The sequence below is a fragment of the Enhydra lutris genome, unplaced genomic scaffold (genome assembly GCF_002288905.1).
Source record: "Enhydra lutris kenyoni isolate GAN:26980312 unplaced genomic scaffold, ASM228890v2 scaffoldscaffold17, whole genome shotgun sequence".
NCBI classification, from domain to species: domain Eukaryota; kingdom Metazoa; phylum Chordata; class Mammalia; order Carnivora; family Mustelidae; genus Enhydra; species Enhydra lutris.
The window spans coordinates 14,220,829-14,234,523 of record NW_019154101.1 but is presented as its reverse complement, the minus strand read 5'-3'; the positions used below and the strand labels follow the sequence as shown (position 1 = coordinate 14,234,523).

Here is a 13,695-nt window from a genome sequence, read left to right as displayed (position 1 = left end):
TTGTGCTTTTTATTTCCCAGTATGGTATACTAGTATGATAGATACCTGTCTGTATACATGAAAACAGAATGGGGGTGGGTTCTTTTAATCTGTAGGTACAAATTTAAAAAATACATATTGCCAGAGGAATAAGATAGGTGAAGTAATGTAATATACTATATTTATTTTCCAGTCCTAGTTATTTATCATTTAAAGACCAATTTTCCGGGACGCCTGGGTGGCTCAGTTGGTTGGACTGCCTTTGGCTCAGGTCATGATCCCGGAATCCCAGGATCGAGTCCCGCATCAGGCTCCCAGCTCCACGGGGAGTCTGCTTCTCCCTCTGACTTTCTCCTCGCTCATGCTCTCTCTCCCTGCCTTTCTCTCAATAAATAAAAAATAAATAAATAAATAAATAAAAAATAAAGACCAATTTTCCTTTTCTTTCCTCAGTTTAATTACCTAGTTTCTTTACACTCTTGACAGCTGTTTTTGCTGAAGCCAATCGGTTTTCTAGGTTAGGAGGAGAAAATGAGAAACAAATTCACCTCAAAATGTAAATTTCTGAAGCAGATCTGTTAACTATTCAAGTCAGAACTGGCTATCCATGTATGTTCCATTTATGTAGCAGAAAACCCATGAATATGTATGTGTGTAATGAAAGAGAATGAAAGAGAGAAAGGAGGATATGTTCTTTGTATGAAAAAAACCTAGAACTACAACACATGCAAAAAAGTAATGTTAGCCAAAAGACTGCTGTTCAAGATTTTATACCTGAGAACAAATGTGTATATAGAATGTGGTTAAAAAAAGGGGAAAGGCCTTTTTCATATCATTTCACAGGGTTAATGAGGAAGTTTGGGGAAAAGATAAGGGAAAGCCATTGGACCATTTTGGATTTCAATGATCAGTATAAACAGAATTCTTTGACTTTGGTTTACCTTCACTTTCTTAAAAAATACATTTACTAAGTGACTGTAACAGGTAATTCAGATCTAATTAAGATTTTAATTCAGATAATATTTTGAGTTTATAGTGTGGCCCATAACAATTTACAACCAGTTTGTTTTGTTATTTTTTTGTTAACTTGTGTCTAAGTCACAATATCAAAGTTATAATCCGGTCTTTTTCTTTAATCACCTTTTTTTTTTTAATCACCTAGATTCAAAATGAATAGTGATCAAGTTACACTGGTTGGTCAAGTGTTTGAATCCTATGTTTCGGAATACCATAAGAATGATATTCTTCTAATCTTGAAGGAAAGTGATGAAGATGCTCATTACCCAGTTGTAGTTAATGCCATGACACTTTTTGAGACTAACATGGAAATTGGGGAATATTTCAACGCATTCCCGAATGAAGTACTAACAGTTTTTGATAGTGCTCTGCGAAGATCAGCCTTGACAATTCTCCAGTCCCTTTCTCAACCTGAAGGTGCCTCTATGAAGCAGAACCTTCATGCCAGGATATCAGGTAAATCTCTTAAGGATTTTACTGCTACTTACTCTCTAGGAACATTTTGAGAAATTTTAACACATATTGAACTCAGAGCACTAAGACATAATTGATATTTATACTTAAAAATATATTTATTGTGTAGTTGATAGTCACTTTTAGAGCAGAGTAATGATTTTATACTGTTACTCTGGACATTTGGAAGGCTGGGATATTATCCATGCCAACCGGGGGGAAGGAGACTGTATGGAGACAACATTATGTTAGTGTGCCCATATACATACATCAATATGTGTGTATAAAATTGTAATTCAGAACAGCTTTATGAGCGTTTGCGACTACTAACAAAAGAATTGATCGGGGCACCTGGGTGGCTCAGTGGTTAAGCCTCTGCCTTCCGCTCGGGTTATGATCTCAGGGTCCTGGGATCGAGCCCCGCGTCGGGCTCTCTGCTCGGCGGCGGGGAGCCTGCTTCCTCCTCTCTCTCTCTGCCTGCCTCTCTGCCTACTTGTGATCTCTGTAGAATAAATGAATAAAATCTTAAAAAAAAAAAAAAAAAGAGAAAAAAAGAATTGATCATACCAAGAATTAGAAAAGTGGTACATTCTACCTTGTGGTCTTCAAAACAATTTTAGGAAATTTACTATTTTTATATTTCAAGTTTAGTATTATGCTGGTCACCTGTTTAGGCACTCGGTTTTTGTCGAATGAATGACAGATTAAGTATCTTAATTTTTAAGATGCTGTAGTGGAGCAATTAGCTTGTGGCAAAGCTCTGTCTTTAAATTACTGCGGATTAAGTTGGAGAACACATGTACTATTTTGTTTAGAAATACTTTATAGTACATTTCAGAAAGGTGGAGATTTATAATCAACAACAATGCTTGCTGTGATTCGAAAAAGATGAGTCAGTATAATAGAACTTTTTGGAGACTAATTAAAATCCCCTCCAAAAGACCATATATTTGATTTAATTGAAAAAGTAGTATTTTATCTAGAATAAAATTAGGAGTATTATAAATCTTTAAGCATTAGGACACTAGATAATCTCTTGGTAGGATCAAGAACAAATATTACTTTATAATAATGTTGCAAAAAGATTGTTAAAAGGGATTTTAGTTAATGTTACTGAAATGGTATTTAAGAATGGTTTTAGTTTTAGGCTGTCCTTATGTTTAAATATGTTTCCATGCTTAGCTTAAATATCAAAATTTTGTCCGCCTAGGTGACCCTATTGGTTTCAGGTAAATTTAGCCTTTTTTTTTTTCTAATTTTCTGAAAAAGTAAACTGCAAATTATGTTATTACCATGGCACATTCATTCTACAAACATATTAAGTTTAGGCATTTGCTAGTCTTTTGGGAAACCAAAATAGTAGGGTATAGTCCCTCATCTAAAGAAGCTCAAGGCTATAGGGGAGATAGCTATATAGTCAGTTGTTTACCAATGGTGTTCATATGCAAAGCTACCTGTCTATGTGCATGTTAAACGTAATTGTAAAGGAACTTAGTGGCAGCTTTTATGTTGTGTGATGCATGCCTCACTCGTGGTAGGTGCAAGATATATTAGCCCACAGAGCAAGGAGTGAATTCTAGCAGATTCACTGGAGATTTTAAGAAGAGAAGGTAAGGCAGGGATGGAGGTGTCCCGAGCAGAATGATCCAGGGATGGAAGTAGTCTGGTTTTAGGTGTACTGCAGCTTCATCTTGGACTCCAGGAAAGGCATTCAGTTATGAAAACAGGTTGCCTCCATTTTCAGTCTCCTTAGGAACCTAAGACATTTTCTGGTTTGTCTTTACAGGATATACGTGGCTCTTTGTCTTCTGGGATTTTTTTTTTTTAAGATTTTATTTATTTATTTGACAGAGAGAGAGAGGTAAGCAGGCTCCCCGCTGAGCAGACAGCCCGATGAGGGGCTTGATGTACATCACACCCTACCACCACCCTTTCTTTGGTACTGTTGAAGAACATACTTAGTAACATATGTAGTAAGACAGAAAATTTAAAATAAGTTTACATTTCTAGGAAAACACTGTCTTAGCATCTTTTTTAGTGTTAAGATTTTGATTGTATATGGTCACTTTTGCTTAACATATGGCCTTATCTTTATATTTTAAGCTTATTTAAAGCTTATTTTAAGCTCCCTCTACCTGCCACTCCCCCTGCTTGGGCACTTGCTCTCTGTCAAATAAATTAAATAAAATCTTAAAAAAAAAAAAAAAAAAGGATTTTCTTTGGCCTTTTGTACTTTTTAAAGAGTTGCCTGTTCATTAATGGTGAAAAACAAGTTTTTTAAGGAATAAATGGTGCTGCTATGGTTAAACCTCTAGGTGATTCAAGGCTTGGAAACAGATTTATATATTAATAAATTCTGAACCTAACTAAAAAAAGTAAGAGCCTTCTAGCACTTGGGGATCTGGTCATTATGCTACCCTCCCTCCCTTTATCACTCAGCTTTGTGGTTTACTCAGTCATCAGTTGATTTTATGTGTTGCCTGTGGTAGTATGCTTTTTGTTGAATGAGGTTACAATTACATGCTGTATTTAGATTCTACTGTGATGGCCCTCTTATGAAAACCAGCCCTTTTTAAAATTCTGGTTATTATGTCATTTTGGATATACACTTTTATTTTTTTTTTAAATGATTTTATTTGTTTGAGAGAGAGCACAGAGGGAGAGTGAGAGGGAGAAGCAGATTCCCCAGTGAGTGGAGAGCCTGATGGCAGGGCTTGGTTCCAGGACCCTGGGATCATTACATGAAGGCAGGTACTCACCAACTGAGCCACCCAGGTGCTCCTGGTTATGTACTTTTAGCAAAAGTCCACTGATCATTGTTTTTCAAAATAATCCTTTTCTCTTTTCTTGGTTGAGCTGATCTGATTTTTTTTTTCTTAAAAAGAACTCAAATTTTTGTTCTGAAGTTACACCTTCTTCCCTAGGAAATATGAAAAGAATATATTCCATGGAGTCAAATTCCAAGATGTAAGTTGATGGGTTTTTGTTGTTTCTCTCATTAGGTTTGCCTGTTTGTCCTGAGTTGGTGAGGGAGCACATCCCTAAAACCAAGGATGTGGGACACTTTTTATCTGTCACTGGGACAGTAATTCGAACAAGTCTGGTGAAGATCCTGGAGTTTGAGCGGGATTACATGTGTAACAAATGCAAACATGTATTTGTGGTCAAGGCTGACTTTGAGCAGTACTATACCTTCTGCCGGCCATCCTCCTGTCCCAGCTTGGAAAGCTGTGATTCTTCAAAATTCACTTGCCTCTCAGGCTTGTCTTCATCTCCAACTAGGTGTAGAGATTATCAGGAAATCAAAATTCAGGAACAGGTAAATGATCAGATAAATGAGAAAAATAACAACTTTGAAGAAGGTTTTTTCAGCTGTGGGCAAATTACCAGGACGAGGAAACCAATACAGGACTACAAATGGAACTTGTGTCATCACACAGTATAGTTGCACATATATCAGAATACAGTCTTTAGAGACATACAGTAATTATCTCTGTATAGAAAGCATTGGCAAAAGGGTTGTGGACTGACAATAATTATGTTAAAATTAAGTGAATATTTAAAAAGTTCAAACAAGCTGTATTTAAGGGATAGGAGAAAAATTAAATGGGTTTAAGTGATTGCTAAACATTGGAGTGGTCAGGATTTGGGATTTAGGCCCAATTTTATTTGCTGTGTCCACTAAGGCATACATAGACACTCTTTAACATGTCAGAGTGTGCAAGGTTTTCCTTTACTTGCCGATGAAACACAAAGGCGCATTCAGCGTTGAGGACTCAAACTCATGTCATTCTTTATACACCATTCTTAACACGTGGCCTCTATTATTAGTCCAGGATGGTAGTTACAGCTCTGTCACTGCCGTATGCTAGGCCGGGAGGAGGGAAATGGAGGGACAGTCAACAGCATCAGCCATCTACCCCAAGTCTCCATTCAAGCCATCTTCCTTGAAGTCTCTCACACCATTTCTACTCATATTACATTGGCCAGAGCTTAGTCATGTGACCATGCTTAGGTGCAGGGGAGCTGGGAAATATAGTCTTTTTATTATGTACATGTCCACGTGGAATAAAACCAGGGTTCTGTCACTAAGGAATAATCAAAGGAACTGTGACTGGTCCCAAGTCTTGGGACTAGAGGTCAGGAAAAAACTACGTGTCTTCTAGGTAAGTAACTTTGTAATTATGTTTACTAATTGGAGTGCATGTTTATTTTGACCATCCACAAGGTAGATTATATTTGGAGATATTTTTCCATAATGGTGTTTTTATTTTACTCTGGTTTTAGTGAGTTTGTAAATGGATAATAAGCACAACTTTCAAGAAAATTCTATAAATCCCAATCATAATTAAATTAATTGTATGATAATACCAGGGAAATAGAAACAGTAATTTCAAGAACTGCTAGGCTTCTAGTAAGCATGTATTTAAGCATACTCAGTATGTGTCTGCTTTTCCTTGCTAGGTGCAAAGGCTATCTGTTGGAAGTATTCCACGATCTATGAAGGTTATCTTGGAAGATGACTTAGTAGACAGCTGCAAATCTGGTGAGAATTAGCTTTTGCTAGCTTATATAACTTATATAACTTTTTATTTTCCCAAGAGCACTGGGAAGTGAGTGTGAAGGCTTAATTACTCATCTTGAGAATAGAAACTCGTGTGGAGGTGGGAGGTGATACATAACAGGAACGAAGCTGGCTTAGCATTCCTATCCAGCCACTTGTTTTATAAATGAAGAACCCAACTTGCCCAAGGTCACATGGAGACTTAAGTAGCAGAACTAGAATATGCACACAGATCTATTGACTTTTGTCCACTTTGGTCTTCTCAGTATATCCTTGCTTAACAGCAGCAACTTTAAAAATTGTAGTAGATTTAGCCTTTGGTTAAATAAAATGCATCAGATAGTATGACTGTGTCAGATGTTACTGTACTCTTATTGCTATCTAGAAGAAACTAGGTGATTCCTCTCTCCTCTGTGCTGGTAACACCCCTATAGGAGTCACATTGATTTTGTCCTCTGAGGGATCTCAGTGTTTCTATTGGCCAATTGCCCGAATTGGGAAGGAACTGAAAACCATACTGAAGAGAACTGTGGGTGTTTAGCATAGAGAAGCCTCAGGAAGGACATGACAGCCAACTTTTCATTAATTGGAAGGTTGTCATACAGAAATGGAATTACTGTTATAGAAGATATTATACTATTGGGTTTCAGTAGGCTGAAGCTCCAGGAAGGTAGATTTTTGACTCAATATCTAATAATATAAGGGGTTCACCATGGGACTCAGATGATGTTGAGTTTCTTTTCCCAGAGACAGTCAAGCATAGGGTGTACAGCATCTTGGTAGTGACTTAGGTCTCATGATGGCAGTTGGTCTGGATGATGTACAATGTTTGGCAAAACAAAGACTGTGAGCCTCAGAGCTGTTCTGGAAATCTGAGGGCTCCAGAAGGGTTTATTGCGATGTCATCTTGGTTATATTTTGATTTTGAGGCTAATCAAACCTCTCATAGCTTTCTTTTGCCCTATTTCAACTCATCTCGCTGCTCTTGTTCTCATTGGGGAGCCTGGGAAGAATCAAACTTTAAAGTTTTTGTGGAAAAGGGCACCTGGGTGGCTCTGTCAGTTGAGTGTCTGAGTCTTGGTTTCAGCTCAGGTCATGATCTCAGGGTTGTGGGACTGAGCCCTGTGTCACTGAGCCCTGTGTCAGGCTCTCTACGTAGGGCAGAGTCTGCTGGAGATTATCTCCTTTGCCCTCCCCCTCTGTTCCTCCCACTGCTTGTGCTCGCTCTCTTTCTCTAAAATAAATAAATGAAATCTTAAAAAAAAAAAGTATTTGTGGAAGGGCAAGGATTAATATCAGCCCACATGTATAGAATGGAAGTGTTCAACATTGAATTTTAAAATTATTGTTTTTATAAAGAATATAGTAGGTAGGGACGAGTTTTACTGGAAAAATTAATAAGAGGTTTTGTAAATCAGCAGTGCTGCTCAAGAGAGTACTCTAAAAAAGTTTTTTTAAAAAGTACTCTCTTCTGCAATAGCCACATTTTTCTTTTTTTTAATTTGACAGAGATAACAAGTATGCAGAGAGGCAGGCAGAGAGAGGAAGGGAAGCAGGCTCCCCGCTGAGCAGAGAGCCTGATGCGCTGGGGCTCGATCCCAGGACTCTGAGATCATGACCCGAGCCGAAGGCAGAGGCTTTAACCCACTGAGCCACCCAGGCACCCCGCAATAGCCACATTTAAATATCATGAGGTATTCTTAATAAAATTTGATATTTTAAAAGGATTTTTAAAACAAATGTATTATTTTACATATGTAATGTGAAAAGAAAGAATAAGAGAATAAAGGGAGCTTTTTTTCAGTTGTTGGTAGAAGCTAGGGCTGTAAAATTGACATGGCACTGGTTGGCTAAAGGTAAAGATCTCAGACACTGAGGGGATTGCCTTCAAAGGGGTAATCTGAAAGTTTTAATGAGAAACTTTTTACCAAAACTGACAGGCACTGAAGACTCTAGTATGGAGTTGAAAAGTCTTTTGGATTTCCAGAATTTCAGTCCCTAAAAAAGTTATCCTAGAACTGTGAAACTTTGGTCAGTTTCTCTGAGGTTACTGTTTCCAGCCCTAGAAAAGGCAGATGGCAGCCTGCCCCTAAAGCCAGCAGCTTCTGCTCCCCATACACATTCCCAAGGCCTTGACCAGACCTGTGTCTGTGAAGGTTTGAGAGCTTATTCTTTTTCTTTCCTCTTCTTATTCCAAATAACTTTAAAACTGTTGCTTTTACTGTTTGCCTAGGAATTTCCACTTGCTTTTTTAAAAAAAGATTTTATTTATTTATTTGACAGAGAAATCACAAGTAGGCAGAGAGGCAGACAGAGAGAGAGGGGGAAGCAGGCTCCCCGCTGAGCAGAGTGCCCGATGCGGGGCTCGATCCCAGGACCCTGAGATCATGACCCAAGCCGAAGGCAGAGGCTCAACCCACTGAGCCACCCAGGCGCCCCTCCACTTTTGCTTTTTAATATTTAAGTTACATTGAAGGTAGGTCAGAAAATGGAAATGGCTGGTGAACTTCAGCTGGGTATTAACGATTGTTTCTTAATTCACCTCAACATTCCCTGCTTTAAGTATTTCCTGTTCTTACTCAGACCTTAATCTCACTCACCCTGAGTCTGTAAAGAAAACTCATAGCACAAATGTGTCCCTTGGCAGAAACAGGTATGTCTAATTTCTTATTCTACATCCCTGTTCTCTCCTACCAGACAGATCAAAAGTGCTTAATTTCTCCAAATTCCATTTTCTTTTTCTTTTAACGTAGATTTCTCCAAATGCCTCATTTATAAAATATTTATGAGCTGCCATTTCATTAAAACAATGAGGCAAACAACTGTGGAAATACAGGAGTTCAGTATCTAGGGTCAAAAGTAATTCTTGGTCAAGAGACTGCCCCCATCCACCAAGAATCACCAACCTATAGTTTGAAATTTATGTCAAATATATTAACAGTTTATAGTTGTCTAAACAGTACTCCATGGAAATAACAGTTTTGATCATGGATTGCCTGCTAAATGGACCAGGCTGTGGCAAAGTTCTTTTTTCATATAGGACTCTAGATTTTAACCAAAACCTATAATATCTGGATCAGCAAAGTAGTGCTTATGTAAGCTTAGCATGAACATGAAAGTATCCTTTGATAGAAAATAAGATGTTTTCATCCAGTACATCTAAACTGAATTCTTTCTGCACTGAAAAAATCTAAGCTATTTTTCTTTCACATGTCACTAATAATAACGGATGGAAGTGTCCGTCAACAGCGCTTTTTTCATTTATCCATTGCTACAAACCTCTGCAGAATGAAAAGATAAATGGCATAATCCTTGCCCTTCAGGAATTTACAGTCTGGTTGGGAACCCCAATCTGACACATGCAGAGTAGTAAAGTCGGAGGTTGTGTCCTGATAACTGCCAATGCAGCAGGGGATCAGAGACGGGTCCGGCTGGGGGTGGCTGCCGTGGTAAATGGGCTGCAGAAGATGAAGCGGCACAAAGACAGAGGCTGCTACAAAGTAAGAATTGTAGTTCCCTGCAAATGACATCATTTATGACTTACTACAGAAAAGTTTAACAACAAGGCTTAGTGTAATAGCTAATACTTAGCTGTTGAGCGTATATTATATTCTAGATATTGTAAGAAGTAATATACAAACATTTTCTGACTTAATTTTCACTGTGGTCCTGTGACATAAATATAACTATTTCCATTTTGTAGGTCAAAACTTGTAGGCTCAGCAAAGTGAGATAATTTGCCCTAGGACATAACCAGTGAGTGGAGGAGCTGGGATTTGAACCCAAATCTGATAAAATCAGTGCTCTTAGCCATTCTTCAGGACACTACATTTTTCACATTATCACTGCTATCGAAGTCAGTTACTTCAATAATCAGTTATTGATTAATTCAATAACGGGTGCTGTATCTAAAAGTAAAGTTTCTATTTGACTAATTTAGAAACAACCTAAGTATAATTCATTAAAATGATAGTAAAGGACTGTTCCAAGTGATCGTTTGAAGTTACCCCAGTCATTTTCACCTAAAAATTGAGGGCAAACAATATAGTAAATGATCGTTATTGTTGCTTTAGTTTGAAAACCATCCAAGCAGTGGCTTCGAAAGATCTTGAAAACACAGGCAAAGCACCTACTGAATGTGTTTGCCTTTAGCTAGAAATAAGCCCTCTGTTCTGTCATTGCTATCACCAGTTCCATTCATTTAGCATTTACAGAACACTTTCTTTAGAAAATCAAAAGCTCTGCAGATTATACATTACACATTGAAACTTAGAGAGTAAAAGGCATTTTACATCAGCAAATACCATGTATTTGACACAGGGAAAATGAAGACTTGCCAGTTAGTTCAGAGACGCTATTTATTGCACAGATTATAAATACCATATTGGATTTGGAGTATGTCCAACATCTTATATTCAACAAGATTTTGAAGACTAGGCTTATCTTTTCTTCTTCTGGCCCCCTTATCTCTTATACCAAAATACCCAATGCCAACCATTCATTCATATAGACCTGTTAATTGATGCATTGAATTGTATGTAATAATAAGCACACATGTTAGTGTTTGGAGAATGTGCCCATGAAAGACCCAAGGCCTCCTAGGAAAACCTGTAGAAGGTTAATATTCTGATCACCAGTAACAGAATTTCCTGAGGTGGGAAGGAACCAACCAGAAGGAACAAGCAGGATTTATCTTGTGTGCTTTCATAGTTTATGAAAAAAGAGCTTTGAAGTAAAACAGTGTTCACTTATTTCTTAGTTCATTCATCTGTTTTTTTAAGGCAGTAAGTAAAATATCAATAAAGGATACGTAAAAATTAATATATAAGAAACTAAAACTAGTGTCAGTTATCACAAGATTGTCTCCTTTCCTGACACCAAACTGATTATAGCTTAATCTTCCAGCTGCAGTTTCTACATATTCTTTAAATGAGAACTGTATGGTTAGGGATTATTAGAAGATGAACATTTCACCCCTTATAATAACAATGAATAAATCATCTGTTAAGCTATTTTTCCAGTGAAGGGTAATAATTTGGCGTGATTATCATGTGGTAGATTAAGAAAAATAAAAATGCTGACTTTAGCTTTTAGCTAAAGATACAAGCACTTGTAAAAACAAACCAAAGCAGGGGTGCCTGCGTGGCTTAGTGGGTTAAAGCCTCTGCCTTCGGCTCAGGTCGTGATCCCAGGGTCCTGGGATCGAGCCCCGCGTTGGGCTCTCTGCTCAGTGGGGAGCCTGCTTCCTCCTCTCTCTCTCTCTCTCTCTGCCTGCCTCTCCGCCTACTTGTGATCTCTCTCTCTGTGTCAAATAAAATCTTTAAAAAAAAAAAACAAAAAAACAAAAAAAACAAACCAAAGCAGAAGAAGGGAAAAGTAGGAAACCTGTGGTGTTCCTTTGCCTTCATATTGTTTTCTGGAGGAGTGTTTACTATTCTAAACCTGGTGGGAGAGTGGTTTATTTCTTATTTCTGGATCTGTGTGATGCAAGTCTATGCCCAGCAAGCAGTGTGCTCCTCCTGGACTTTGCTGCTACTTGGTGCTCTCTCCTAGGTGATGACCTCACTATTTACGGAGTTGTAATGCAACGGTGGAAGCCCTTTCAGCAAGATGTGCGCTGTGAAGTGGAGATAGTCCTGAAAGCCAATTATGTCCAAGTAAATAATGAGCAGTCTGCAGGGATCATCATGGATGAGGAGGTCCAAAAGGAATTTGAAGATTTTTGGGAGTCCTATAAAAGTGATCCCTTTGCAGGTTTGTGATTAAGGGTATAAAGCTGATAATTATTAATGGCATTTCATTAAGTAGTTAAATATGAGGTCTGTGATTGGGAGGAGCCTTGCATGCTAGAAAACTCAATGGCTGAACTCAAAAGGTGGTAGCAGTCATCAGGACTTTTAGCCGTAGTTTTCTTTTGAAGAGCCCTTTGCTGGTATAGTCTTTTTTTTTTTTTTTTTAATTTTATTTTTTATAAACATATATTATATTTTTATCCCCAGGGGTACAGGTCTGTGAATCGCCAGGTTTACACACTTCACAGCACTCACCATAGCACATACCCTCCCCAATGTCCATAACCCACACCCCCCAACCCCCCTCCCCATCAACCCTCAGTTTGTTTTGTGAGATTAAGAGTCACTTATAGTTTGTCTCCCTCCCAATCCCATCTTGTTTCATTTACTCTTCTCCTACCCCCTTAACCCCCCATGTTGCATCTCCTCTCCCTCATATCAGGGAGATCATATGATAGTTGTCTTTCTCTGATTGACTTATTTTGCTAAGCATGATACCCTCTAGTTCCATCCAAGTCATCGCAAATGGCAAGATTTCATTTCTTTTGATGGCTGCATAGTATTCCATTGTGTATATTGGTATAGTCTTTTTTAATTTAGAGATCTTTGTGGAAAATAAAAGCTGGATTACAAGAGATTTTCCATTTCTATTATTTTAGACATCTCTTATACTGCCAGTTTTCTCCCTTCTTTACCAATAAATATACAATTCCTCCGTAAGTAGACAAAACACATCCTACTATGAAACATCATCCTATGAAAGTCTTATTTCTTTTCTCATGTACCTGAGATAATAAAGACAACTTCACACTATTTTAACTGAAGATTTTTAAATATGCAGTCAGTAGGAAAGAAGTGATGAGAGATAGAAGGATGCAAAATATAAGCTTTGTCATCACAGCAAAAACTTTTGATTGTGGCAGTAAGATACATAAACTAAAACATTACAGCCTTTAGGTTCATAGAGTATTTTTTTATTTAAAAATTCCAAAGATATAAAACACCAGTTAAATCTTCAAATGTCTGTTTTCATTCTTCCTTGGAGGCATCTACTGAGAAAAATAAACTGAAGCCTGTGATAGACTATTTTTAATAAACTTCATCTTAAGTCTTACACATATTGATTACTTTATTCTTAAATACTAAAGTGGGGTTCTCTATGTCGTAGCTTTATTAAGCAAACCCTTTAAGAACCATATATATTTTTAAAGGAATTTCTGTATTTAAAATTGTTTCTTAGGGTCGGGTCCTCACAAAAATCTGTAACTCTTCCTTGGACCACAGTCATTTCTTACTAATTGCAGTGCCACACAGCTCAGCTGTTCCTGTTACAGTGAAGGAAGGGGATCATACAGTGTTCTACCCAGACCAAGAGAAGTGCTTTGTGCTGTCAATTCAATTAGTCTGTCTTGTTTCAATTAGAAGGTTATGGATGTACAGCTCATTTACTGGATAAAAGGAAGAAGTAAATATAATGACCTTATAAGAGACATAAGTAAGAAGAGAGAGAAAACAAGGCAATGTTTTTTTAGTGCAAATGGATTCTGCTTTCTTAGTTTTCTCAGTACTCAGTACCAATACTGTACTTTACCAATTTAAAGTGTATGCGTGCTAGTTGGGGGAAATAAGGGAAGGGGTGGTGGAAGTGGAGAGCTGTATCTGGAAGGATGTCTTCATTTTGCTAGTCTAATGCCAGGGATTTCACTCCTCAGCTCTTGGAGTTTGATCTGCTTCACTAAGATCTGACACTGGTACTGTCTAGAAGGTGAAGACTTTGTTCCAGTCTGCAGTAACATCTGGGATCCTCTGACCCTGGTGCCTAGATGCTGAATAGAAACCCAAATGTAGGGATTGGGGTCTGTTGGGCCATGTGAACCGATTCAGGGATGA

The 13,695-nt window shown here is 37.8% G+C and overlaps 1 protein-coding gene across 1 annotated transcript in view; it reads left to right on the top strand.

The window, feature by feature from the left end:
* The window catches only part of LOC111147567 (minichromosome maintenance 9 homologous recombination repair factor), an 88,189-nt gene that overhangs the window by 1,518 nt on the left and 72,976 nt on the right, over window positions 1-13,695 (top strand). The window contains exons 2-5 of the mRNA XM_022503669.1: window positions 1,142-1,452; window positions 4,452-4,768; window positions 5,914-5,995; window positions 11,567-11,767. Coding sequence (XP_022359377.1) covers window positions 1,149-1,452; window positions 4,452-4,768; window positions 5,914-5,995; window positions 11,567-11,767 — 904 coding nt within the window. The 5' untranslated portion in view covers window positions 1,142-1,148. The remainder of the gene's footprint in view (window positions 1-1,141; window positions 1,453-4,451; window positions 4,769-5,913; window positions 5,996-11,566; window positions 11,768-13,695) is intronic.